Below are 27,933 nucleotides of genomic sequence, written 5' to 3' on the forward strand. Positions count from 1 at the left end.
TGTATAACAGATTGCCGTATAGACTCTTGGACTATATGAGCAAAGATTTTTAAGTCACCAGACTGAAAGTAATGGAGTCCCCAGAGCATTCATGGACTCGGGGGGCCCTTTATTTAATCAGTTACTAGTTTAAAAGCACCTTTAATAACACTGACATCATCATCATCAAATTGCCATCCAACAAGCCTAGCTTCTTGCAGAAAAGTTAACTTAGATAACACATGGCCAAGTTTTCTGACCAGTGCTGCATCGGGTAAAAATCTTTCCGTACTGAAGTCAAAAAACACTAATTGCTTTAGATTTTCAAATACACCCAGGAAGGGAAGCCATCCATCACTGCTCACGCAGTTTCCTGCCAAATCCAGCTGCTGGAAGTTTTTCAGAGGGTTCTTTTCAAAAAATGCACCTGGTAAAAAAATAGAAATTAGTACTTTAGTTAGAAGCAAAACAGTTTTTTAAAAAGAAATGGCCATATTTGGACCAGTGCTTTGCTTTAGAAATTATCTATAGTTAGGGCAGTGATTGTGAACCTGGACCATTGTATTTACAAACTCTATTGTTCCTAAAGTATTAGGGAATCTGATAAATAGTAATTAGCGTTTAATTAATCAGTGTTAAATAATGTAATTAAGTTATAGCAATTTTTAAAACATTTTTAAAGATTTTTATTTATTTTTAGAGATGTAAAGGAAGGGAGAAGTAGAGGGAGAGAAACATCAATGTGTGGTTGTCTCTCACATGCCCCCTACTGGAGACTTGGCCCACAACCCAGGCATGTGCAAACCTTTTGGTTTGCAGGCCCGCGCTCAATCCACTGAGCTGCACCAGCCAGGGTTAACAAATTTTAAATAATTTATCATTGATTTAATTACTATAATTCATTTATATCAGCAAACCAATATAAATGGATTATATAGTTTTTTCCCTTTTTCTGACTCTTCCAGGAAATGGAAGATGGCTTAACATTGAGGTGCAAGAGATGCTGTTAAATACTCAGCACTGGTTTTCAAAGCTGGAGTCAGACTCTGGCAATCTTACATCATTTCCTCACCTGAGAAGCAAACACTTCCTGTTGTGTCTTGGGTATGGCATGGTCTAAGTGTACACTTGAGTAAGTGAACCTCATTCAGGATCTCAAGACTTGGGTTTGGGCATGGTAGGGAGGCAGGGGATGTTGGGGATGTTTAACCCTCCCTAGACTTCAGGAATTCCCTCTTCCTTACAGAACGAGGCCCTCTAAAGTGCCTCCTCAAAGGGAAGGCGTTCTAGCCATGACCATGAAGTCAAAGATCACTCGCTAAGAAATAGAGGGGTAAAATAGTAGATTCCTGGGTCTGAGAGACTGTTCAGAGCAAAGCTACCCCACCTGCCCGGACTGCTTGCTTCTGGGCGACTGTTAGAGGACAGGGAAGTAAGCTCTGTCTTCTGTAAGCCATGGTGGAGCTGGGTCTCTGTTTTGCCAGCTCAGCCTGTGCCCAGCCTACCTCACGCATAGGGCCTCACCTTCTCTTCTCTTCCTCCTCCTCATAAGGAGCCCTTATTTGTTCCTTATAGGGAGCTTTCTCCTGTCTCTCTCTCACTTGTTTTCACATTTTCTGCCTCTGTCTCTTTAAAAAAGTTGATTTTAGAGAGGGGGGGGGGGGAATCAGTTTGTTGTTCCATTCATTTATGCCTTCATTGGTTGATTCTTGTGTGTGTCCTGACCAGAAATGGAAGCCATAACCTTGGCATGTTGGGATGACCTCTAACTGACTGAGCCACCTGGCCAGGTCTCTGCCTTGGCCTCTTCTTTTTTCATGTGCTTCCCAGCTGGGCGTGCGCCAGTCAAAATGCTGGTTGTCAGTGTCTATAAGGCTTCTTCCCCAAAGAGCACCCTCTTTTCTCCTTCTCAACTTTACTACCTAAAAGGAGCTGAAAAAAAGAATTTAAAGCCCATTCTACCCTCAGAGGATGAGCTATTTACACAGGCTATCTACGAAGGTTTATGAATGGTACCAACTTAATAAGAAAGCTTCTTGAACAATCACTGCAGTGGGTACAAGCACAGGAACCCAGAACAAGCAGCATCCCCCAGCCTCCAAGGGCATGCATCGTGTTCACGTAATCCTCAGTGTCTCTGTCATCAGGGTGAGCAGACCGCTCCTGAGGGTAAAGGAATCTGTGACATTTAGAGCTGTGGGCTTCACGTGGGCTGCGGAGCGAGGAAGTGGCTTGATCCAGATTCCAGGCAGAATCTCAAGTGCTCTGGGCAGGAGGATTCTCGCCCTTGAAGGGCTCCTGCCAACTGAACAAAACCCTAGAACCAGAGCTCTTCCAGTCTGTCACCCAGCGAACGTTGTTGAATGTTTGCCTACTGTGTACCACAGATTGGGCTGGGTGCTAGGGGTACATGGAAAGGACAGACCAGGCCCCTGCCTTAGTGGGCTTACAATATACCGTGAGAACATACAGTATAAATTAGACGGGTGCTAGTGCCATGATAGGCCAATTTAGGTCAATTTCTTTCCCCCTCATCCCCTGCAGTGAGATTGTTTCAGGGTCTGTAACACAGGTTTTGCATTCTGCATTTTGACCTCAGCATCCCAGATCTCCTCAGTGATCTTTTTACTTTGCATACATTAAGGTTCGCTCTTTGTGCTGCAAAGTTCTATGGGTTTTGACAGATGCAGTGTCATGTACACACAATAAGAGTATCATACAGGCTATTTCCACTGCCCTGAAAAGTCCCCTGAGCTGCCTCTGTTTAACCCTAACCCTCCCATCCTCCTAAGCCCCTGGCAACTACTGAGCTTTTTAACTCTCTCAATAGTTTTGCTTTTTCCAGAATGCCATATAAATTGAATCATACATTTTGTAGCATTTTAATACTTGCTTTTTCTCCCACTTAGCAATATATATTTAAGTTTCTCCTTGGAAACTTAATGGCTCAATGGCTCATTTCTTTTTCCCACTGCATGATGTACTGCTGCATGACTGCACAGCATTCATTCATCCGTTTGCCGACTGAAGAACATCTCAGGCATTCCCAGTTTGGGGCAATATTCAGTTACTACAAACAAAGGCTTGTGTCTCTGTTTTGATGAGTGAAATTATGTCACTCTTTTTCTTGAACATTCTTGCTTGATTTTTATCTATTTTGTTACTCTTTTTATTTATTTTAAGAAGTTATTTATTTATGTTTAGAGAGAGGGGAAGGGAGGGAGACAGAGAGGGAGAGAAATATCGATGTGTGAGAGAAACATCGATTGGCTGCCTCTTGTAGGCCCCCAAATCGGGACCTGGCCTGAAACCCAGACGAGTGCCCTGATTGGGAATCGAACCAGCAACCTTTTGGTTCACAAGCCAGCTCTCAATCCACTGAGACACACCAGCCAGGGCATTGTTACTCTTTTTAAAGAACTAATTTTAAGCTTTCCTAATCTTTAGTGTTCTGTTTCACTGAGGTATACAGGCACGCCTCAGAGACATTGCAGGGGTGACTGCCGACCACCACATCAAAGGGAGTCCTGATCTTTTTGCCAGTGGAGGGTGTTGCCTTCAATTTGTAAAAGACTCAACATCTGTGAAGCTCAATAAACTGACGCGCAGTAAATGAGGTACACCTGTACTGTTACGTTTATTCTGTTGTGGTTACTCTGTTGTTTTTCTGGCTTCCTAACTTAGAAGCATTAATTTTCAGACTTTCATCTTAATATAAATATTTAATACTATGAGAATTTTATTCAAGCCCTGCTTTTTTTATTTGTATTTTTTTTGCCACATGCCACAAGTTTTGATATATAGTGTATTCTTACTATTTGGTTCTAAATATTTTTGTTGAAATTCGTCACTCTGAATTTGCAGTGTATCTACCTGCCAAATTACATGATCTTTCCCAGTAGCTTGAGTATAGGTACAGAAAAAGTGGGAAATTAAGGCCGATCGAGGCTTGGAGTTTTTCCAGGAGAGCACATCCCAACCATTGCATCTAATTTCATACCTCATATATCCACATCTCATTTTCTTGGTACATCTCATTAGGCAGTCTTTCTGTAATTAGAGTCTGTCTCTCATTACACTTTCTTCATTTCACTACAGCATCCATCACACGTATCACCACTAAATGCCATTGTCTAAATTGACTGGTGATGCTGGGGGCCAGGAGAGTTTCATGAGGACTTCAAGAGATGGAGATGGGAAGAGGACAAGGCCATTAACAGGCCGCTGGAGCCTGGATTGGCGGAAATGGTCAGGCCTCTCTCTGAGAATGTGGAAGTGCTGATAAATTGAACTAATCTGCCATTCTGAACTATCACGCCATTCCACCTTTCACAATTACCCACGCAGTAAATCTGCCACATCCACAATTATACTGGGCCCTTCTTGTAGAAACGAAGGACAAGGACTCCCTTTTCCATTTGAGTCACTCGGAGAAGAGGGAAAGGAACCGCTGCAGGAGGCAAGATGACACAGACGGAGAGACACAGGTGGGGAGAAATTCAGATGCAAGAAGTCACCGTGGAAACGGCAGCCCCGTATCTAGGCTGATATGGATTAAGGCAGTGTTTTGTTCTTAGCTGCAGGGTATTAGTGGAAAAGGAAATAAATATAATAGGTTGCACTCAGCGTTTGTTTTAAGTGAAATAAGCTAGCCTGAGCAGAAAGTAGAGTGTAACTTTACTTAAAAAATGTGAGCCCTGGCTGGCGTAGCTCAGTGGATTGAGCGCGGGCTGGGAACCAAAGTGTCCCAGGTTTGATTCCCAGCCAGGGTACATCCCTGGGTTGCAGGCCAGAACCCCCAGCAACCGCACATTGATTTCTCTCTCTCTCTCTCTCTCTCTCTCTCTCTCTCTCTCTCTCTCCCCCTCCCTTCCCTTTCTAAAAAATAAATAAATAAAATCTTTAAAAAAAAAATGTGTATATGTGTGTTTTAGGTCATGAGATAAAATGTGGGTCATAGTCAAAGAAAAAAGTTTAAGAGACTCTGGACAAGAGGTTTAAATCAAACATCTAGGTTGTACTGGGGGTACCGAAGAGGAAGCATAGGGAGAATATTTCACCAAGAAGGAGATAGTTTTAAGTTGGGTCTTACAGGCACTGAAGGAGAAGGTGACGGACATTCCAGGGGGAGTGTGTGTAAAAGGCCTTTTCAGGGAACAGCAGGAGGTCCATGAGGATGGAACCTCACGTGGGTGGGGAGGTATGGCAGACATCAGAAGGTACAGAGGAAGGTGAGTTGAAGCTCCATTGTGAAGGGTCTTACACATCAAAAGTGGGCAGGTTGTACTTTATTTTGCAGGCTGAGAAAGCTTTTTTAAAAAGATAACCCTGGTTTCTGGTTTCCCTGGAAGCCCACAGAGCATACAATCACAGTACCATTTATTGAGCATGTCCAGTGGGTCAATGTTGAACTTGTCCATAGGCATTAGCTCAGGTACTGGTTAGCACAATAACCACTAATATGGTAGGTATTGTAATTGTCATCATTTGACAGATGAGCAAACTAAGGCTCTGACTTTAAGTTGCTGCAGGTTATTCACGCATCTATCAAGTTCAGGGGGTGGGCAGGTCTGTCTAAACAATGCCCGTGACCATTTCATAAACATGGAGCCTCTAGAGGGGCCAACAGCTGTCTCCTCACCCGGCTAGAGACCAAAGGCAGAGGATGCTTGGCTCCCCCTCTTCAGCTTATGCCTCAGGCCCAAGAAGATCGCTTTTTCCACCCTGGGAAGTGGAGGAAATGGCAGGTGGGGGTTGGGGAGCAAGGTCAGCACCTAATCTCTCTCCCCTGTTTCATCAACTCTTCCTCTCTGTCGTATCCCTTTCCCCATTTAGTATGCCAGCCTTCTTGTGTCTCTGCTTCTTTATGACACAGGGATAATATTGTTACCATTTATTGGGGATATAATGACAATCCCACAGATTCTTTTTTAGAGACTCTGAGAGTAAGCTACTACTATTGAGTAGTTCATTTTTTCTTTTTCTTTTCTTTTTTACTTACAATGTAGGGCAGTGCTACAGCTAAATTTCCCAGAGTCAGCTGCCTTCTGCTGTGCTTATTTTTATTATTTACATATGGAGGCAATAAGGCATGAGGCAATCAAAGTCGAATGGCAAGCTACCGCCTAGCTCAGTTCTTTTTTCATTAAACACACTATCTCCTCCCTGTCTGATCCCAAAGGCTAGCCTCAAAAGTAGGTAGATCAGCAAACTACCTACTTAAAGACCTGAAAGATGCTAAAAAGTCTTTACCTAAAAATGCCTCCCCCACATGTAATTCTAATTCTACACACTCCCCAATAGCCTCTTTGAAACAATACACCCTTTCCAACTCACTGAAGGTGTGAGGTTCCAGAGGGGGATTATTTATCAGCTAACTAATTAGTCTGTCACGGAAGCCACCTGCCTCCAATATCATGCAGAACTGAGGAGGGGCCTGAAGAATGACACCCAGGATGATATGATTTGATGGACTAAGGACCAGAACTTATTTAAGGAACTTTATTTAAGATAAAGAAGATGATCAAAACTGTGAACACTAAATGGCAATAAATACTAATCTATCAACAAATGAATCTAAAAACAAACTAAGCAAACAAGAAGAACAAAGACAGAATCATGGATGCAGAGAGCATTTTGGGGGTTGCCAGATGGGAGGGGAGTGTGGGGGGGATGAGTGAAGAGGTGAGGGGATTAAGAAGTACAAATAGGCAGTTACAGAATAGCCATGGGGGTGTAAAGTACAGTACAGGAAATGGAGCAGCCAAAGAACTTATACACAGGACCCACGGACAGGAACAAAGTTTTGGGGATTGCCTGAGGGAGTTGGGGGTGCCGGGTAGGGGGGCAAAGGAGGAAAACTTAGGACAACTGTAATAGCATAATCAGTAAAATATAATTTAAAAATATGTTTGTGTAATGAAAGAGGAGGCAAAAATAAATAAAGGCAGAGACGGGAGGGAAGGAAGGAAAAAAGAGAAAGCCTTAAGAGCTTTGTTAGGACCCACTGCTGTTCTCTGAGTTCTGTGCATGCACCTACCTAGAATTCTCATCTCGGCATCTGCGAGGCGCCAGTTTTTCAGCCCAAGTTTGACGAGTTGTGGGGCCCGCTCCAGCTGTTCCAGCAGCCTGGTCAGACGGACTCGGGCATCTCCGCACCAGGGCAGCCTCAGCACACTTAGCTGTTCCAAGACGTGCAACCTGTCAACTTGAAGGATCAGAGACCAGTTCAAGAGTTGGATCCTTCACAAGATGTGGGAAGGGGATGAAGACATGTGGGAGAGAAATGGTCTTTCTCTCTGCAGCCTACTCAATGTGCAGTGAGAATCGACTTGTTGGTGTTTTATGGAGAGTGTCCAAGAATATACAAACATGATGCAGGATAGTTTAATGAAACTGCATAAGCCGACTTCCAACAAACATCAAATCATGGAAAGTCTTGCTTCATTTTCGCCAAATTCCTTCCCTTCTGTGTAATTAAATCAAACCTCAGACAGTAAGTAGTAATTTTTTTCTAACATAATCACAATATTGTTGTCATACCTTAAAAATCTTATTACTACTCCTCAAGCAAGTTTGTCTGAAACAGCACTTACTCTCAGATGCTAGTTCCCTAGAAGGAGGCGAGCAGGTGGGAGCCTCAGGTGCAGTGAGCACGTGAGAACTCGTGCCTCGGGGGCCATGTGCGTGTGTTCCGCAAGGACAGGTTAAGAAAGAGCTACATGGCCCTGGCTGGTGTGGCTCAGTGGTTGAGTGCCAGCCTGCGAACCATCAGGGTCACTAGTTTGATTCCCAGTCAGGGCACATGCCTGGGGTTCAGGTCAGGTACCCAGCAGGGGGGTGTGTGTAAGAGGCAACAACACACTGATGTTTCTCTCCCTTTCTTTCTCCCTCCCTTCCCCTCTGTCTGAAAATGAGTAAAATAAAATCTCTAAAAAAGAAAAAAAAAAAGAAAGGGCTACATGACTTCCTTAAGGTGCAGCTAATGAGGCACAATTGTCATTCTTACTCAGTTCACGTAGGGCTTCATTTCCACCCTTTTCCAGGTGATTTTCAGATAAATCAAGAATGCTGAGTTTGGCCAAATTGTGGAGATTCTGAGCTGCAAAAAAATTTTAAATCCAAAATAAAAAGGCCATCAGGGAACTATATATGTATTTTTAAATATCCTTATAAGAATTCTGAGCCCTTGTCTTTTGATAGACTACAAATCATTATTTGATTTGATTACTTAATTTTGATTTGATTAATCCCAAAAGTATCTGGATAGGTTTAACCACCAACTGCCATGACTATGACCAAATGGACAGATATTTCAAGGTCCTACGTTCTGACTAATACACTTCAGCGCACAGAAAGCCTAGAGCGGCATGAAGTATAATTGTGTCACTATGGGAAAGCACTCCATTTCTCTGAGCCTCAGTGTCTCCATCTTTAAAATGAGGAAGTCGAACTAGATAAACTGGGAGGTTACCTCCAATTCTTAAATGTTCTTATTATGCAGGAGAAACAAAGGAACGAACACCAGATGGGAGGAGCTGTTCTTTGTGTACCCAGGTTTAGATGATTGTGTTAATGTTACAGTTGTGAGGTTAATAATAATAACTTAATAAGGACATTAGTCATAAAATGCCATCACCCTAGCTATGAACTGTTTAGCTCTTTTTCTTCATTGCACATACAGGTACTCTCCTCTTTTCCAAGGTTCAGAATGTTATTTCACTTTTACAAAATGACCTACATTATTAGTACCGTTTTTGCTAACTGAAAGGAATCCAAAGAGGATTTCGCTTTTACAAAAAAGGCAAAAAGCAAAAATAGCATTCAACATTTGTTTTGCAGGGAGCCTTATACATAGGCAGCCAGAGTGGCCCCACCAAGCTCCTTCCTTACAAGAATTCCCTCGAGTGGGATCTACACTCAGCATCTCAGCATCTTGCTGCCAGAGCTTTAAACTGTGTCTGTGAGCATCTGTGCTTTATCTTGATTTATTGTGCGTCTGTTTAGCAAGTGTGTCCTAACATATAAAAAAACTATGAGGGAAGTTATTTTGGGGGACTATGCATGCTCAAAATTTTTCCATAAAAATTCATGATAATTGCTTATTTGCTTAATGCCCTTTTAGTTTATGAAAGGTTTCATAGGAACGCTCTACTTTCTGATAGTGGGAACACCTGCATTTTTCATGGTTGCTTAATGTAGTTGAAGTTTTCCCTATCGACTGATTAGAGACTTGGCTGATGTGGCTCAGTGGTTGGGTGTTGTCCCGCAAACCAGAAGGGTTCAATTTTCGGTCAAGGCACATGCCTGGGTTGCAGGCCATGTCTCCAGTGCAAGAAGCAAACGATCACACATTGATGTTTCTCTCCCTCCCTATCTCTAAAAATAAATAAAAAAATTTTTAAAAGACTGATCAGAAAAATCTCCTTTAAAAATTAGTCAAGTTTTGCATGAATACATACTCTTGTTATCTTAGCTATTGTTATTTTTTATCAATCTTATGAATCCTTTTCTTAGAGTAAATATCTTCTGCAGTTTGGTGCTTTAATATAAAAAAACCTACAGAACTCCTCTTAAAAAGGGGGCGGTTGCTATTGCTGGTTGTGACGCCATCTCTTCCCAGTGGCAGGCAGAGAAGTAAAGGAGTGTTATCATTCTCTTGCTCCCGGTGCTTCTCTTGCCCCTTCTAATCATGGGTTTCTCTAGCTTTTGGTTCATGTTAGCATCTGAGTAACCTCAGTAATTCTTACAGACTCCCGGCAGTTTTATATTCTGTTTTTAAAAGGGCTGCACCATTTTTCCCTGAAATCTAAATTTACAAAACATCCGAATTGAACATATCCAGTTTATCCAGTCATATGCAAAGGGTTTTGTTTTTCATACTTTTTTTCATGCACACTCTTTAGGAACTCAAAAGATTCAACTCCTGTATTAATGCACAGTAACTCTATCCTAACAGGGCAATCGGTAAGAACTGGAAGCCTGAGAACATTTGAGGAAATCCCTCTCCCGCGGCTTCTCTATCATCTATTTATCCATTCATCCAAATATTTTTTAAAGCAGTTATTATACAACAGGACATGTTTCAAGCACCTGCGTCTTATTTCTACCTCTTCATCTTCTCTAAAAAGTATAGCATATTCAATTATTCTGAAGTTCTCTATTATCCATCTGGAATACATTTTCATTCTAATCATGCAGAAGATCATTAAAAGCAGACTAGATATTACTTAGAAGTCTTTATTATCTTTTCCAGTTTCTCTAAAAATTAAATTTCTGCTTGAGAGCCTTAGCACACATTACTCTAGGAGCATCCCATGCTCTCCCACACTGTTCTCGGTCAACACAGCAACAGTTACCTAGGGTTTTCACGGCATTTGCCGACAGGCAGCAGGAGATTAGTTGGATTTCTTCCAGGTCACGGGGTTCAGCTGACAGAGACTTTACTATGTAATCCATCCCCTCCCCAATGTCGGACAAGTGGGTCAAATGAAGTAAACACATATTCTTCAGGTTTGCCAGACCTTCCGCTGCAAAAAGATCAAAAGGAAATGCATGAGGCTACCAAGTGAGGTTGATTCAACCATAGACTAATGGACTAAAAAGGCAATGAACAACTGCACAGAGCCCTTGCCATGCTCTTTCTGTGGAGACCTTGAGTCATTAAAAGCCTAAGAGAGTAGTTTTCCTTTCAACTGGCACTTACTGATCTCCTGAGCCATACAAAGATCACTTATGTTGAGGTCCTTCTCTTCAAAGCATACGAAAAACCATAGTAAATGTGTAGTATTTTAATGGGTATCAGTGTATACCTTTACCATAACATTTTCCATAGAAATGTCTTCTGAGTAAGTGCTGTCTCTTTAAACCCCTCAAAAATCTTAGAAGGGGTGAAGGCTGAATTCAGAGGGGCAGCGTGGGGGCTTCGGTTCCTTGGTGTGCTGCTCGTCACTGTTCACAGCCTCAAGCACCCTGCTTGTGTTCGCGTGGTTGGGGCCCGCCCGATGCTCTACAACGAAGGCCATGCACAGTGCAGCATGCTCAGCCAGGAGCAAGATGTATCTTACATCAACAGTACAACTGAACACATTCTAAAATGTCCCTTGGATTGACTGGCATACCTTTGTGTCATTAAAGTAATTCTTTACCTTGGTGGTACTCTAACCTAAAGAAAAGAAATGTATACTGTTTTATTAGTAGCTACCTTGCAGAACTTTGGGAAGGTTGCTGACAATGTATGTAATGTACTTAGTGTGATGCCTGGCACAAAGTAAGTGAATATCAATTGTTGTCTGGGGAGTACACATAGCTTGGAGGTTGTGAACATGAGCTCTGCGGTCAGTTTGGATCCTGGATTCTGTACGTCGTGATGGTATAAACGTGGGCAAGTTATCCAGCATCTTAGTTGCGGTTTCGGAGGTACTTACACCTATGTACTGGGACTGTTGTGAGGACTGAGTGAGACGTGTGTGGGAGTGCCTGATACCGCGTCTGACCTGTTGCACAGCAGCTCTTTGAGGGACAATGAGTTTACACTGGGATAGTCAAGTCCAGACTTTGATTCTTTAATAACAGAACCAGGTTTTCTCAGGTAAGTGTTTTTCTACCCTTGCTACCAATGGGTGAGGACTCGGGCAAATCAATAAACTGTTCTAGGTTCCAGCAGCAATAAAATGAGAGTTAAACTAGATGTTCTTAGGCTCCTTCAAGCTCTGTTACTCTGTGTAACTTGCAGGCATACCAAAAATGGCTGCTGAACACTGAATTAATTTGATTATTCTCATGTAGGCTACACAATGAAAAAAGGTCAGTCATTTTTTAATGACAGAGTAGGGTTCTCTTTAGACAAGCAGAATAAAAAAGAATAAGGCTGGGGAGCATTTAACTGAGGTCTCAAACAGGGCAGGGAAGGAGCCAATAAAATAAAGAGAAAAAAATGTTTTCCTTCCCAAAAAGCTGTTGAAAAACAGCTTCAACAGGAAACCACCCTGTCCTGGAAGGCAAGTCGTGTGTTCTGCTCATTTTTGAAGTTTTCTTTTTTTCTTTTTTTTTTAAAGATTTTATTTATTTATTTTTAGAGAGGGAAGGGAGGGGGATAGAGAGAGAGAGAGAAACATCAATGTGCAGTTGCTGGGGGCTGTGGCTTGCAACCCAGGCATGTGCCCTGACTGGGAATCGAACCTGCGACATTTTGGTTCGCAGCCCGCGCTCAATCCACTGAGCTACGCCAGCCAGGGCTCATTTTTGAAGTTTTCTTGATCCACATTTATTCTTGTTCCATTGCTTTTTTGATGTTCTAGTTCATTATAAAACCACCATATAAACTTTTTCATATTGCTCACATGCTTTAAATATAAATATAGCCAATAATTTATGAAGTTTTACTGAATTATGAAACCATAGTTTAAACATTTACTCTGCCTCTAAACTTTAAATATGGGCCAAGTCAACTAGCCAGGAGGGTAAAACATATCATGGCTTCTATTCCCAAAAGGGTTACAATATAGTTATATACAATTTACATAAAATGGTGCGGATGGATTGGAATGGGAATGCAGAAAATGTCTAGGAAAACCAGTGTAGTCACAAATGCATAAAGGCATCCTTGCCTTGAATAGGCACAACCATTGTCAAAGAGCCTTGAGGTCGTTGTCCTTATCATCAAACTGATATTCATTTTAAAAATTAGAAAAAAATCTTACCTAGTTGTATAGCATCTTCCTCATTCATCTTAATGTTATCCAGTATAAGCTTCACGAGGTTCTTCAAGTTACCCAAGCTGTCCGTCAGACCACCTGCCAAAGGGAAAGAAATTGGACTGTGTTCAGTGTCATTTACTAAATTTCTATTACCAATGAAAATATTTTAATTGTCGTTGTGGGCAAGAAGTGCTCATGAAATTGACATTAAAATGTATGGTTTTTGGTCAGAAATGGGCATCTTCCTTCCTTAGCTAAAAGCACGTTCTCCAAACATAATGGAACTAGACTGGAAAGCAAAAACAGAAAGGTAACAGGAAAATATCCAAACACTTGGAAATGAAACAACACACTTCTAAATAAGCATGGATCAAATAGGAAGTCTCAGGGAAAATTTGACTTGAAAAATACAGAAATAAAAATATAATATCAAAGCCTGCAACTAACATACTACTTAGAGGGAGACTTATAATATTGAATTCTTAATTAGTATAAGGAAAAGTATCAGATCAATAACTTAAGCTTACTATTTAAGAAACTAGAGAAAGAAGAGCGGAATAAACCCAATGTAAAAAGAAGGGAGAAATTAAGATCGGAGCAGAAATCAATGAAAATTGAGAGCAGATAAACAGTAGGAAAAAAACAGTTTAAAAAGTTATATCTTTGAAAAGATCAATAATGTTGATAAATTTCTAGCAAGACTGACAAAAAAAGAACACGTCACCAATATCAGAAATGAAAGAGCACGTCACTACAAAGACTGCAGATGTCAAAATGATAGAGAATGACATAAACAAATATGCATGCATAAATTTGACAGCATAGATAAAATTTCCCAATTTCTTGAAACCCACAAACTACTAAAACTCACCCAATATGACAGAGGTAACTCAAATAGTCCTATAAAACTATTAAGAAAATTGAATTGTAGTTTAAAATTTTCTAAAATTGAAATTGGCAGGCACAGATAATTTAACTTGCAAATTCTACTAAATAATCAAAGAAGAAATAACACCAATTCTATAAATCACTCCTACAAAATAGAGGAAGGGGGATAAATGGTAATGGAAAAATATAATAAAATGTTAAAAATAAAAATAAATACATAAAATAAAAAAAGAAGTAGAAGGGAAAATTCCCAACTTATTTTGTTAAGTTCCATTAACCAATATGAAACCGAGACCAAGAGAATAAAACAAAAGGAAATTTCAGATCAATACAGGGTATCACTCATGAGTATAGAAGCAAAAATCTTCAATAAAATATAACCAAGGAATCCAGCTATGTATAAAAAGAATATTGTACCGCCACCAAATTGCCTTCATACAGAGAACATAGGGCTATTTCAATATTTGAAAATCAATTAATATAATTCACTATATTCACAGCCTAAAGAAGAAAAACTACATGATCATACAAATTGATGCAGAAAAAAATTCGACACAATCCAACACCTATTCATGATAAAAATTCTCAGTAACCTCTGAATAGAAGGAAACGTCCTCATTTTGGTGAAAGCATCTACAGAAAACTACAGGTAACATGGTACTTAGTGGGAAGTCTGAATGCCTTCCCGCTGACATCAGGAACAAGGCCGGGTGTTCACTCTCACCTCTCGTAGTCAGTACTGCACTGCAAGTCGCATCAGTGCAATGGGAAAGAAGGTGAAATAAAAGAAATACAAATTGTAAAGGAAGAAACAAAACTGTTCCTTTTGGAAGAAACATGATTGTTTATGATAAAACATCTACCAAAACAACAACAACAACAAAAACAACTAAACCCTCCTAGCATAAGTGAGTTTAGCAAAGGTGTAGTGTACAAGATAAACACATAAAAATCAATCATATTTCTCTATAGTAGTAATAATAGTTGGCTATCACATTTTTTAAAAAACAGCATTTATAAGAACTCCAAACAAATGAAAAGTTAAGTATAAACCTAATAAAATATATACAGGATCGACATGATGAAAACTACAAAATGATAATAAAAGAAATCAACAAAGACCTAAATAAATGGAAGGAGAAACCATGTATATGGATGGAAAGATTCAACATAACATAGATATCAGTTCTCCCTAAATAGGTCTATAAATTTAATGCAATTCCAACCAAGATCCCAGGAAGAGTTTTGATGATATAAACATTTGAATGTGATTCTAAAATTTATATGGGAAGGCAAAGAAACTGTGGTATAAAAAAAGAATTTTGAAAAAGAAGAATAAATTTGGAGAAATAACACCACCTAATTTTACAACTTAACTATAAAACTACAGCTACTAAGTATTAAACTATATTATAGCTGTATTAAAGCTATACAGCTACTAAGGTAATGTAGTATTGGCAAGGGATAGATGGAGTCTTGGCAAATGATAGGTCAATAGAAAATAGAGTCCAGAAATACACCACACTATTATAGCCAAATGATTTTGGACAAAAGTACAAAGGCAATTCTAACACAAAAGAATAGCCATTTCAATAAATAGAAAACTGGATATCCACATGCAAGAAAAATAAACCTTGATATAAACTTCACATCTTGTATAAATGTTAACTCAAGATGGATCACAGGTCTAAATGTAAAGCATAAAACTTTAAAATGAAAAGATGGGATATAATCTTCATGACCTGGGGTTAGGCATGACACCAAAAACCTGATTAACAAAAGAAAGAGTGGACTGCAACAAAATTTAAAACTTTTGTTCTGTGAAAAACACTGTTAAGAGAATGAAAAGACTAGCCAAAAATTGGGAGGAAATATTTTCAAATCACTTGTGATCTGAATGACAAAGGACTTGTATCCAGAATACATAAAAAACACTCAAAACTCAACACTAAGAAAACAGATAACCTAACTGAAAGATGGGTGAAAACTTGAACAGACACTCCACCAAATAGGATATATACTTGGCAAACTATCACACACAAAGTTTTCAACCTTATCAGCCAACTGTGATGGGATATCACCACATACAGAATTCTGATTGCTCCACATCCTCATCAGCATTAATATGGTCTGTTTTGTCTTTATTGTAGAATGACAAAAACAGAAAAGTAGAGAATACCAAGTGCTAATGAGAATGCAAAGCAGCTAAAGCTCTCATATATTGCTACTGGCTATGTAAAATGGTATAAGCTAGAAAATAGTTGAGAAGTTTCTCTAAAAGTTGAACAAGCACTTGCCATATAGCTCAGCAATCCCAAGTTAACTGAAAGCTTATTTTCACACAAAAACCTGCATAGGAATGCTTATAGTAGCTCCATTCATAATTGCCCAAACTAGAAATAACTTACATGGTGATTGGATAAACTGTGGTATATCCATACAATGGAATACTATTGAGAAATAAAAGGGGATGAACTAGGAGGATTCTGAAGAGACCTGGAGCACAAGAGTAAAACCAACCTTGGGTAGAAATGACGGGGAAGTGGATTTTAGCCATAAGAAAGAATAAGCACTGATTATAAACTCAAATGTCAATAAGGGCCAGGGAGATAACATTGTTATAAGAAGTACAGCAGGTGGGCTCCATGCCTAACTGGGGATTCTGTGTCTTCTCCAAAGAGCATTGGAGCAGATCATGAGGCTCTAACAAGCAGTTACCAAATGGAGACCTGGGCCCTCAGTTGTCAAATCGACAATTTTCAAGAGAAGTGAAGAATTTGTATTTTCACATGATACCTCCTAATTTCAAAATGCTGGCAACAACCCCTTCAGGAAGAAGAGTCACAGATAGCAGATGGGAAGGGAAGGACACTTTTCACTGTAGATTGTTTTATAATTCATGTGACTGTATCACTCAAAAATAAATTAACTTTTTAAAAATTAGGAATAAAATCTTGGAAGACATTAAAAAGAAAATTCTAAACACTGTACAGGCTGATTCAGCACACTAGGTGACCAGTACGCATGATCACTACAAAGGAATAAGCCGTCAAGAGGAGACGGTGAGCTTCCTGACACAGAAGGTAGTCTAATACCGTCTGGGTGACTCTTTAGAATCTCATAAAAGGGATTCCTGCACTGAGTAGGAGGTTGCAAAAATTATCTGCACAAAAGATTTTAGATTCTTAAGTCACAGAAAATTTCGTCCTCGGGTGACAAGTGTGGGAGAGCACAATGGGAAATCACTTGTGAATGAAAAATAATCTTTATTTTTTATTTTTTATTTTTTTTTATTTCAATCATTGTTCAAGTACAGTTTTCTGCCCCCTACTCCCATTCCAGCCCCTCCACCCAACCCTCCCCCCTTCCCCCCATTACCCCCCACCCTTAGTTTTTGTCCATGTGTCCTCCAAATTTGTTCCTGTAATCCCTACCCATTCCCCCCTGAAATTCCCTCTTCTCTCCCCTCTGGCCACTGTCAGACTATCCCCTATTTCAGTGTCTTTGGTTATATTTTGCTAGTTTTTTGTTTTGTTTTGTTGAGAAATAATCTTAGATTACAGTCAAGTAGGGTGAGGCTCCTGCCAGCCACAGCTGCACACCGCATAGCAGCTCCTGCTCCTGGGACCCAGGCTGGTCCACACAGGTAGAGCAGATGCTCATCTTTAGTGCTATTTTGAATTAGGGGAAAACTCACCTTTACCCAAGAGAACTGTCCCTGCATGTACGTGCCTGAAGTCTGACATTCATGTTAAACAAAATCTGTTCCCCAAATCCTTTTGGAAAATAAACAATACTTGGGGTGGGGATGTGGCTAAGTCTGTTGTGCAATTTCCTAGATAAGGATCTAATAACACAATTAGTCACTAGCTCCTGCAGGTGATCAGTTTACAGACTGGATTTCCTCCCGGACTCAAAGGGAGGAAGGGGAGCCACTGGCAGGGAAGCGGTGGATTCTGGGTGGAGATGGAGATGCTGAAGGAGGGCAGAGTTCGCTGAAGGTGAGCCTGACCACTCTACAGGGTGGGGTAAAAAAAGGTTTATAGTTGTGAGAACGTGAAACACATACATACACACGCAAACACACACTTTGCTATATAAATGGTATACCTATTCAATCAAACCATATAGTTTCAGCTCTGGAAATCCTCCCTATGGCCTCCCAATCTGACAGCCTTTCCCCCACATGGATCCCCCCTCCCTCCCTCCCACCTCCCTCCCAATTCCTGACAACTGGTAGAAAGTATTAGGAAATTTAAAGCAAAACTATGTGATCTCTAATATTCCACGGTACTTAGCCAGGTTCAATTACAGCTCGCTGATGTTTACAATACCTGGCAGCCGTTGCGTCTGTAGGTTGTGAATACTCAAGGTTTTCAGGTTGGTCACTGAAGTGATGTGTTGCTCATCTTCTAGGGTGAGGGGACTGGCTTCCACTGCGAGGGAATGAATGTTCTTACAGGTGCTGAGGACCGAACTGAGGCTTCCAGCCATGCCTGCACATCTCTTGATGGACAGTCTGAGGCTTGCAGCAGAGCTGAATATCTTTTCCAGATACTTGATATCTTGCTGATTTAACTTGCTGAAATCCCGGAGTGTGACCTCCAGAGTCTTGAACTCCTGCTTCCAGTTGAAGAACAAAGACACAGCCCTTCTGGGAATGTAGGTTCCGGAGGACTCTTCCTTGTGGGTCCCGCTCGTGTCCTCTGTGGTCTTGTCCCATGAAGTCGTGGCTCCCCCATAGAAGTCCAGTTTAACGAAGTCCAGAGCACTCGCACAATTAGGCAAGTGTTCGAAGAAGTCAAATAAGTAATCAGGGATGTTCTCTGAGTTGATATATAAGCTTTTACCATGAAAGAAAGCTTCAAATTCTTCACTCAGGTCTGATTTGGATATGCTCTCATGAAATAAATTGATGCCACACTCTGTAAAGGAATTGATGTTCATGGCTTTCCGAATTTTTTGCACAGTCATGTTTTTCACATTTTGTATAGAGTCCTGCCTCCACAGAGGCCTCTTGGTGACGGAAAGCCCAAGGAGGCTGCCATGTTGGTATACAGCGGCAAGGTGTTTCAGAACAGTCCTGGTAGCTTCGGCAGATGAGCCACACGTGTACAGGAGCAGGTTACTATACTTGGATGTAATGTCTGAAATGAAAACCATTTTCTGCAAATGACCATTCCCTTTGGTCACCTCCTCTGGCTCCTGAGACACCAATAAGCTGCTGAGTCTGCGTCCTGCTACGTACTCCTGGAATGATTTATGAAAGAATTTATACATTGGCTTGAACCGTTGAGCTGTGTATTTGCAGAGGAGTCCAGTTGTCAGCAGGACATCCTCATTCACACTGGACATGTCCTTTGGTTCAAAATCAAACCTGTGGTTGAACACGCCCTCCAGAGCTAGGTCTCCACAGTGGTTCAAGCTCCGAGTGAAGTCATTTGCAGAAAACCCTTTGCGTTTGTGCCTGTTTTTATGTATCAGCAGGTCATAGAAGGTACAGAAAAGCGTTGTTTGTGTGTGAGAGTGGAACTCACTTTCTCCCATCTGGATTACACAAGTGATGACCACAAAGAGTGGGGTCTTCATCAGATTCCTCAAGCACCTGGATTTCTGAATCTGGAGCACCAAGCCTTCTGCAAACTCCGTTATCAGCACCTCCCGGATGAGAGCCTGGGCACTTGCCTCTGTCATATCCCCCACCTCGGCAATCAGGGCACCAAACTGCCTGATGTGCCTCAGGCACTCAGTGGTGGTGGTGACAACGACCATATTCTTGAAGCGGTGGTTTTCCTTTATCAGAGCTTCGATTTCGGGGCAGTTCTGGGCCTTGAATTCATTGTAGCCATCCAGGAGAAAAAGAACCCTCTGGCGTAGCTTCAACAGCATGGCCATAAACGTCTGCTTTTTGATTGTGTCAGGTATATCCAAAAGCTGATCACACAGGGTTTCAAAGAGCCCACCCTGGGCCCTGCTCAGACGGAGAAAGAAGACTAATTTGAACTTGGTGAGAGCCCTGCACTCTCCAGAGGCCCAGAGCATGGCGATTCGCTGTAGCAGCGTGGACTTCCCTTTGCCTGATTCCCCTTCAATGATGCAGGGGCTCTGCAGAGTGTCCAGCAGACCACACAGGGTCAGCTGCTCCAGACGGTGATGGTGCTGGTCCTTCCTCCACAGAACAGGTTCTGTGAAGGTTCTTTTTAAATTAAAAATAATGTCAATATCTTCACCCAGGGGATAGAAGTTCAGAAAAGCCGGGGAATGGTATAAATCTTTTAAATTCTGAGCCAAATCATCTAAGTCTTCTTCTGACATCTGATGAAAAAGACCTGTTAGGGAAGAGGCGAGGTTAAAGAGGACCCCGTTCTGCGTTTGCCCAGAACCTAGAGTTCAGGGCAATGAAGGGGGAGTGGCTCTGAGACTCTCCCATTGGTGATTTTAATTTCCTTCCCCAGTTCTCGCTAATACAAGGGGTTCCAAATACTTACTCCTGCTTTTCCCTGCCACCCTTTCCCCTTCCTCCCCTTTTGCCTTCTGTTTCCTCCTTTCCACCACCCAATCTTGTAGCAGCTGATTGGGAATGGGAGGAGCCTGTGTTTTGGTTAAGAAAAGTGCATGAGAATAATGGGAAGATGGCTGAGAATGATGGTTAGGGGTAACGTTCAGCAGATCAAACCTTAACTTTAATTAAAATCTGTCATGAAATAATTTACCAATTTTAAGAAATAACAACTAAATGAATATTTCACAGAAAGCAGGATCATGCATCTGGAGTCAGTCAGCCTCTCTTTACCACGGTGCTTGGATCATGGAGTAGGTCATCAGCCAGGCCCCTCATCAGACTAAGGAATGTGAAGAACCACTGCTGCATGGACTTGCTTGTGAGGTGCCTTCATTGTCCAGTTTGACTCTGAGGCGAGAATAATCTAAACCATCTATTCCCTGACCCTGGAGTTACCTATTGGTTTCACCATCAAGCCATCTAATGGGAGTGGTCTTCTGAGAATGCCTGAGCTTTTCCTGACCATGGACAAAGTCCACCTCCCAGTGGTATGAAGAGGGAGGAGAGCAGAGGCTCTGTCCTGAGCGTTATGGACCTTCATCATGGTTTCGTCTATTTCTGGAACAGATACAAGCAAATCGATACTTACTTTGTCCATTCAAGTCCTGAAACAGAGGATAGTTCCACTTTTCCAGGGATTTAAGAAAGAGGTTACAGGATTCTGCACCCTTCTTCAAAATCATGTGAATGATTCCTCTCGCAGCGTCCTGCTCGACCTTCTCGCAGCAAATGACGGTTACTTCTTCAAAATTCAGAACATTCCGCTCAAAGAGCTCATCTACAACTTGCTTTATAACAGTCATTCCCATCCTTTGAATGAGAGCTTGACTGTTCTCCTTAATGAAATTCACTGAGGAGATGAGGAAATATATACATATTTATTCACATATCTAAAATATGAGTGTCGTGTTGCCAGAGCATTAGGGTTACAAATTTTTTCCTTTAAAGCCATTCTGAGTTACAGAGATGGCAAATGTTTGAATTCCAGGCCTTCAAGAAAAGCTCTGCAAAGCGCCTTATCCCTAACCCCTTGGTGAGCAAGAAGGTTCTTCTTTGGTAATGAAGTAAGGTGAGCAGTCTTATTCCTTCCCCAGTATAAGCAGGTCTGCAGTGAGGTCACAGTGGGTGTTAGAGTAATGAGACGGGCCTAGGATCCGCCTGTTGGTACCGTCTGTGTAACCTTGGCAAGTTGCTAAGCCTCTCTGAGGCCACTTCAGAACCATGCTGCTAAATGTTGTGCCCACTGGCCCTCTGGGGGTAAAGGCCCTCGTCTGTAGCACTTACAAGCCCCCATGTTATAAATGTTCTCACCATGGCTGATTTCAAGCTAATCATGTATGTCAACTGGGTAACAAAAGTCCTGAAAATGCAACACTGATGTTTCACAAAACAGTAAGAGCCAGCTCCAGTACAGCGCTGGTTCCTTACCTGTACAGTAGTGTTGAGAACAGTTATTTAACTTACAAAGTTGTTATGAGAATTCATGTGTGGTATCTCATACAAAGTAATAGTTCAAGACATATTAGCCACTATTTGCAGGCATTATTCGGCTGTCACCACTCAAAGGAGTAGCATGTATTTTTATTTATTTGCTTTTAGAGAGAGGGGAAGGGAAGGAGAAAGATCAATGGGTAGAGACAGAGTGATCATATGCCTCTTGCGTACCCCAACTGGGGAACTGGCCTGCAACCCAGGCATATGCCTGACTGGGAATTGAACTGGTGACCTTTCGGATCGCAGGATGGTGCTCAGTCCACTGAGCCACACCAGTCAAGGCAAGAGTAGCATATTTTATCTCCCATAGAATTTGGTCTTCTCTGAAGAGGACCACTGCAAAACAGTTGTCTGTATCCACTTCAAGTACGCTCACCTCTTGTAGTGCCTGGGGAAGCTCTGGCATTTCAGTGTCTGGCTCTCCAAGTTCTACCTCTCAAACCCCGACCACACTGTAGCCAGGGAGTCTGTGACAGCTCAGTGGAATATCTGCCTGGTGTTTCACTCTGAGACACTATCTGCACTAGTTTTCTCCCTGAGCTAGGCTGCTTCCGGTTTTCAAATCTTTCTTGACTCACCCAAATGAACATGCCCCTCCCGAAGGACCTGAGCCCTCTCTGGCTCGCAGGCCGGCACTCAATCCACTGAACCACACCAGCCAGGGCACCCCTCTGGTCTAAAATGCACCATTAGGCACTCGGACCCTGAAGATCACGCCCCAGCTTGCCTTCCTCTCTGTCCAAATCTCTCCTACTAACCTCAGCAGGAACGTTACCACACCCCTGTCTCTGTCCTGTCAGTGAGGCTCACCCCTCTGCCTCTGAACTCTCATCCTTCGTGCAGGAATGACTTCTAAGTCTGGATCTAGTCATAATCTTCATCTTACAGCTGAAGAAACGTCTCCTCAGGAGGCCTGGAGACCTCCACAAGGTTACAAGGCTAGCCTTTTCGAGGCTACCTTTCTTCAGCTGTAAAATTAAGACATTGACTTTACCATATAAAAGTCTCATGAAAAATATTGAATAAAGTCACCTATATTAAAATGATTTAAAACTTGAAAAGTGTACTGCTACATAACTGTCAGATGTTCTTATTACTACCCATGGTGTATCTTCCCGTGTGTGGACTACCACATTCCTCTCTTATTAAGTAGTTAGTGAACACAGTGCTGCTGGTTCATTCATCCATTCTTTCTTTCATTCATTATTTATTCCAATCAGAACATCTTTGTCTATACCAGCACTGTACAGTAGAATTTTCTGAAATTATAAACATGCTCTGTATTCCTATAAACATGAAAAACATGTTTAACCAATAATGATATTGATGCTCTTTAATGATAACGATATTGATGATATTTAATAAACATGTTCTATATCCAATAGAGTAGGCGTTAGCCATTCATGGCTTACTGAGCACTTAAAATGTGGCTAGTGTGCCTGTGCAACTGAATTTTAAATGTTATTTAGTTTTTACATATTTAAATTCATATTTCGCCCTGGCTGATGTGGCTCCATGGATTGAATGCCAACCTGCAAACGAAAGCATCGCTAGTTCCCAGTCAGGGCACATGCCTGGGTTGCAGGCCAGGTTCCCTGTAAGCGGCGTGCGAGCAGCAACCACACATTGATGTTTCCCTCCCTCTTTCTCCTTCCCTTCCCCTCTCTCTAAAAATAAATAAATAAAATCTTTTAAAAATTCATATTTCAATAGACACATGGCTAGTGGACACTGCATTGGATGACATAGGTCTATACCCAGTAATTGAAGAATTACATTTTGGTTGCCATTGAGATTACACCATGTTGCATCACAATACACTCCACAGGTATAGCTCTCTGCTGTCTGGCTGGGAGGATATGGCTAATAGGTGATGGCAGGGGAAAACAGACACCTCATAGCTCTTTGTGTAAGTCCTATGCTACCTGTGGGTCTGCCTTTTATCATCAGCTGCGATGTTTATAACTGAATTCTCAAAACAGCCCAAGAATATTTATTGGGAATTCTACATATAACTGGTCAGTGGAATGCATGAATTGATTTTCCATTCATTATCATAAATATTTGGTAGCATATGGTATACCCGGACAGATTTTATTTCTAGCATACTTACTTGTTCTGAATAAAAGCTTTCCACCTTTCTATAGTTGAATAGTCGGTATTATCTCCAAATGGACAGGTCAAAGATGATCCTAATACTGGCTTTTTCTTTCTGCAAAACTGCTCCTCATTCTGTAAAACTAACAGACAGAGCCAGAAACTATCAGGCAGCAACCATGGGCACTTTTGTACTAATTCTTTTGTATTTGTTTCCATACACAGTAAGGACACCCTATACATAATAGTCAACTTATGGGTTTTTAAAATTTTATTTTTTTATTTATTGATTTTAGAAAGAGAGAGGAAGAGGAGAGAGAGAGGAAGAGGAGAGAGAGAGAGAGAGGGAGAGAGAGAGAGATGAATGTCTATTTGTGGTTCCATTTATCTATGCATTCATTGGTTGACTACTGTATGTGCCCTGACCGAGGATGGCACCCTCAACTTTGGGGAATGGGGATGACCCTCTAACCAACTGGGCTACTGGGCCAGGGCTAAAATGTATTTCTCATTGTGAGTTGAGGTCAATAAAAGTTTGGAGGTCAGTGTTCTAGGGTAACCCCAGAGGAGGAATATTTAATTCTGCTTGGAAGAAGTGACTTTTGTGTTGTTCTTGGAGGAAATCAAAGCTTGCCTCCAGCAAAGGGGCAGTAAAGGGGAAGCGCTGTTTCTAAGCAGAGGAAGCAGCACAGGGAAGGAGACATGGGGAGGGAGCTTGAAAACCCAGACAGGGACAGCACGTGAGTGTAGTAAGCAAGGGCCTACTCTGGTGTCAGGACTGAGTTCAAACACCAGCTCTATCACTGACAAGCTGAGAGTCTTTGCCTCATACACAGAAAGTACTCAGTAAATAGTGTGTACTATAGTTTTTTTTTTTTCTTTCCTTTCTACTTCCCCTAAAAAGGAGTGTGTGAGAGGAATCATTGCTCCACCGACAGGGTCAGAGTTCAAGAAAGAACAGAGAAAAGAAGAAGATAGAGGAAGGATGTAAGTTCCTCATATTCACTTGTGAGCAGAATAAGCTAGTCCCGGAGTTGGCCATGCAGCCACTGTGTCCACTAAAATAATTCACTAAAATTGCTACCTGTACCATCAGGCAGGAATCTCAGCTGATTCAGGAAATGCTAAAACTTCACATTCATTTTGGCTACAGGTAGTATTTTTCCTACTCACAGAAAGTCTGTGTCCAGGTCAGAGAACTAAGTCAAAGATAATTAACTAGTTATTAATTGTTCTTGAGAATAGAATCAGCCCATAGTCTGAATGCAGTCCACTCTCAGTGCCTCACTGGTGCAAAGGGCAGGGCTGTGACCAGTTTGCTCCCCTGGACCATGGCTCTGGCCCTGACCACCTCACCCCTTAACCAAGCTGTTCAGTGAATAATTGAATTGCATGGAAGAAGTCCTTTTCCTACATTTGTACTATGGAAAATAATATTTGGAACTATAATAAATCTAAATATGGACATTTCATTCCAAATGTTTACTTGTGCTCTTCAGGGGACTGACATTTCTCAGGAGCTAAATAACCCATTGTGGATTCACCCCACAGCTTATGGATGAAATGAGGGCAAAGTCATAGACAGCAGGAACAGAGAGGCAGAGCACAGAAGTGTGTCTGAGCTTTGACATCACAGTCCTGAATTCAGATCCTCACTCTGCGGTTTATTCAGTGGGTACCCTTCCCTCACAGAGTCTTGCTTTCTTTATCTGAGACACTGACATGAATAATGCCCCTCTCCTCAGGCTGTTGTGAGGGTTAAATGGGAAAGTGGTTGGGATGGAGAGGGTCCGTGGGTGCTACCTACATTTCTTTTTAGTAAAAAGGCTCTGGACTAGAATGTTCTTAGGTTTTCAACAGTCTCCAGAAACCTCGCATATTATTGTTAATATTAGTGGTGGGGGTGGAATTGTGGTTCCCCCAAATCTGCTGAAGCCCTAACTCCCTCAGGACGTGCTGTACGTGGAGATCTGACCTTAAAGAGGTAAGTAGGTTAAAATGAGGCTATTAAGGTGAGCCCTCATGCGATCTGACTGCACTGCCCTTAACGAGACCATGAGATCTGTACACACAGAGACCGCAGAGGTGCACGCTCAGAGCAGAGATGGAGCGAAGGCAGACATGGGCAAGCCGAGGACGGAGGCTTCAGGAGAAACCAGACCTGTTGGCACATTGGTCCCCAGTCTGTAGCATTTTGTTATGGCAGCTGGGGCAGACCAACTAAAACAATTAGTATTATAGAAGTGTGCTGAACTAGTAAGAGAACAGGAGACCGATTGCAATCCACTTCTGTAGACCTGAAGCGTGTCAGTTAACCCCTCTTCACCAGATTTTCCACTCGTCTAAACTAGGGTCTAAGGATTAATTGAGATAAAGTATGTAAAGATTCTATTAACAATAGGTGTCCTATAACAGTGGGTTCCTTCATTTCTCTCCAGATCAGTAATTTTCAACCTTTTTTATCTCATGGCACACATAAGCTAATTACTAAAATTCTGCAGCATGCCAAAAATTTTATTTCTTAAAAATCTGAAAAAGTAGGTGTAATTTTGATTGATTTACAGAAAATAATAATAGTAACTACCTACCCTTTTTGCTCCAAAATGACTTTTTAAAAAATCAGGTGCCTATGCTTATATATAAGGATTTCTGGTACCAAGAATTAACCAATCAGATGCAAAGTTATTATGTGCCATGATGAATAAGATGCAACTCTATTATATGACCTATAGTTGTGGTTCAAAACAGGACATTTACACCGGATGAATGTTGTTGTGTTGGTTGTTGTTACTTTTTTAATTTAACCTAAGGGAAAAGAGGTCAGTGCCCCTGACTAAATAGTCAGGTATTGCATGTTTTAAAACTTCTTGCGTGATTGGGTGACTTGAGTAGTACCCCTAGGTCCTTTTAGCTCACCTTCTGTGATTCTAACAACGGTTTTAGGAACAAAAGTAGGTTTCCTTCCTATAAACCCAAAAAGTATTTTCAAAGCTTTTTCCCTCACTTTGCCTCAGAGTAAACATAAATGCACCCTTCTGACTTACTGTATATTTACACATCAGTTCCAAGCAACCTCATGAAAGCCCACCAGGCCAGACTAACCACCCATAGAAGTTTTCCTGCAGGCAAATCCAGACATGCAAAACCACAGTCTCCAGTATTAAGGCTTTTATACCCCCAGACACAACCTTTAAATAAATGTAAACCCAAATTTTAGTATTCGGTTCCAAACCCATTTAAAACCCAATTTTCTCTCCCCATAGTACCTGGTTGAACAATCCAGTTGCCCTGTTCTTGGTGAAGCAGATGCCTTTAAAATAAAGTTTCTTTTTATATGCTTTCTGCTTCATGTGTGAAGCCCCGTGTCCTGTGGATTTGGGGTCTCCATGTTCTGTGGCCAGGGATCGCAAAGGGAACACTGGCAGGTTCGTTCTCTTTCTTTCTTTCTTTCTCTCTCTCTCTCTTTCCCCCCAAAGCATAGTAAGAATGATTTAGAAACAAGTTTAGAAACAGTAGTTCAGAAAGGGGAAATGACTGTAAGTGGAAGTAGCCAAAGAAGTGAAACCTGAGACTTAAAGATGCAAGAACTAGAAATTTAAATTAGAAAAGGAATCAGTCACTCATTTGTTCATGACATACAAATCCTATTGGTGTGGGCTTATTCATTCCACAGCTTAAAATGAAGCACAGTGTTCTGAACATTTAATTTGCATTAATTGTTATGGTAGAGAGAGACAGACAGGCAGACAGAGAGAATGAGCCGGTTTGGTTGGCTAAAGCACACTGCTACTGCAGTCACAGCCATGCTTACCGTCTGTACTTTGGGTCACAGAAGACTTCTAGCAAATGCAAACTCTCTGCCACCAGGGTCCTGGGCAAGGTTAGCACAGGGCAAATGGATCACCGCTGTCAATTCACTCCCCTGTCAATGCACAGGCCATTCTCCTGAATACAAAGAACCGCAGTCTCCCACCTTCAAAACACAGTCAGAGCTTGTAGTCACGAACTCCAGGAAGCCACTTTCCCTTAAGCTTTGGAAATGGAGAAATCTGGCAGGGCGTTTCAGACCTTTTGGCATTTTTGGGCCACACAGGAAGAAGAAGAGTTGTCTTGGGCCACACATTAAATACACAAACACTAACAAAAACTTATGAGCACAAAAAAAGTTTTAAGTAAATTTACAGTTTTGTGTCTGGCTGCATTTATAGCCATCCT

General features: G+C 41.5%; 1 protein-coding gene across 4 annotated transcripts; it reads right to left on the reverse strand.

Moving 5' to 3' along the window:
• Nucleotides 1–68: 68 nt before the first annotated feature.
• On the reverse strand, nucleotides 69–27,901 carry NLRC4 (NLR family CARD domain containing 4). 4 transcript variants are annotated; one of them, XM_036027810.1, is made up of 10 exons: nucleotides 27,530–27,901; nucleotides 26,985–27,109; nucleotides 23,735–23,861; nucleotides 20,717–20,977; nucleotides 17,900–19,894; nucleotides 12,681–12,773; nucleotides 10,338–10,508; nucleotides 7,988–8,080; nucleotides 7,019–7,186; nucleotides 69–406 (listed from the first exon to the last, which is right to left on the reverse strand). In XM_036027810.1, coding segments are annotated over exons 3-10 (3,075 nt in total). In that variant the 5' UTR covers nucleotides 23,736–23,861; nucleotides 26,985–27,109; nucleotides 27,530–27,901; the 3' UTR covers nucleotides 69–113. The 4 variants fall into 4 exon arrangements, with proteins under 4 accessions (XP_035883703.1, XP_035883704.1, XP_035883701.1 ...); XM_036027811.1 differs by lacking the exon at nucleotides 26,985–27,109 and having other exon boundaries at nucleotides 23,735–23,841; XM_036027808.1 differs by lacking the exon at nucleotides 26,985–27,109.
• Nucleotides 27,902–27,933: the final 32 nt, after the last annotated feature.

This window comes from Phyllostomus discolor, chromosome 6 (assembly GCF_004126475.2).
Source record: "Phyllostomus discolor isolate MPI-MPIP mPhyDis1 chromosome 6, mPhyDis1.pri.v3, whole genome shotgun sequence".
Lineage (NCBI taxonomy): Eukaryota > Metazoa > Chordata > Mammalia > Chiroptera > Phyllostomidae > Phyllostomus > Phyllostomus discolor.

Excerpts from the sequence above, each read along its gene's own strand:
- NLRC4 (XM_036027811.1), bottom strand. Across the intron at positions 19,895-20,716 it reads TCAGGACTTGAATGGACAAA|GTCTTTTTCATCAGATGTCA; the intron begins GTAAGTATCGAT and ends CTTCCCTAACAG. Across the intron at positions 12,774-17,899 it reads ACAGACGCAACGGCTGCCAG|GTGGTCTGACGGACAGCTTG; the intron begins GTATTGTAAACA and ends TCCCTTTGGCAG.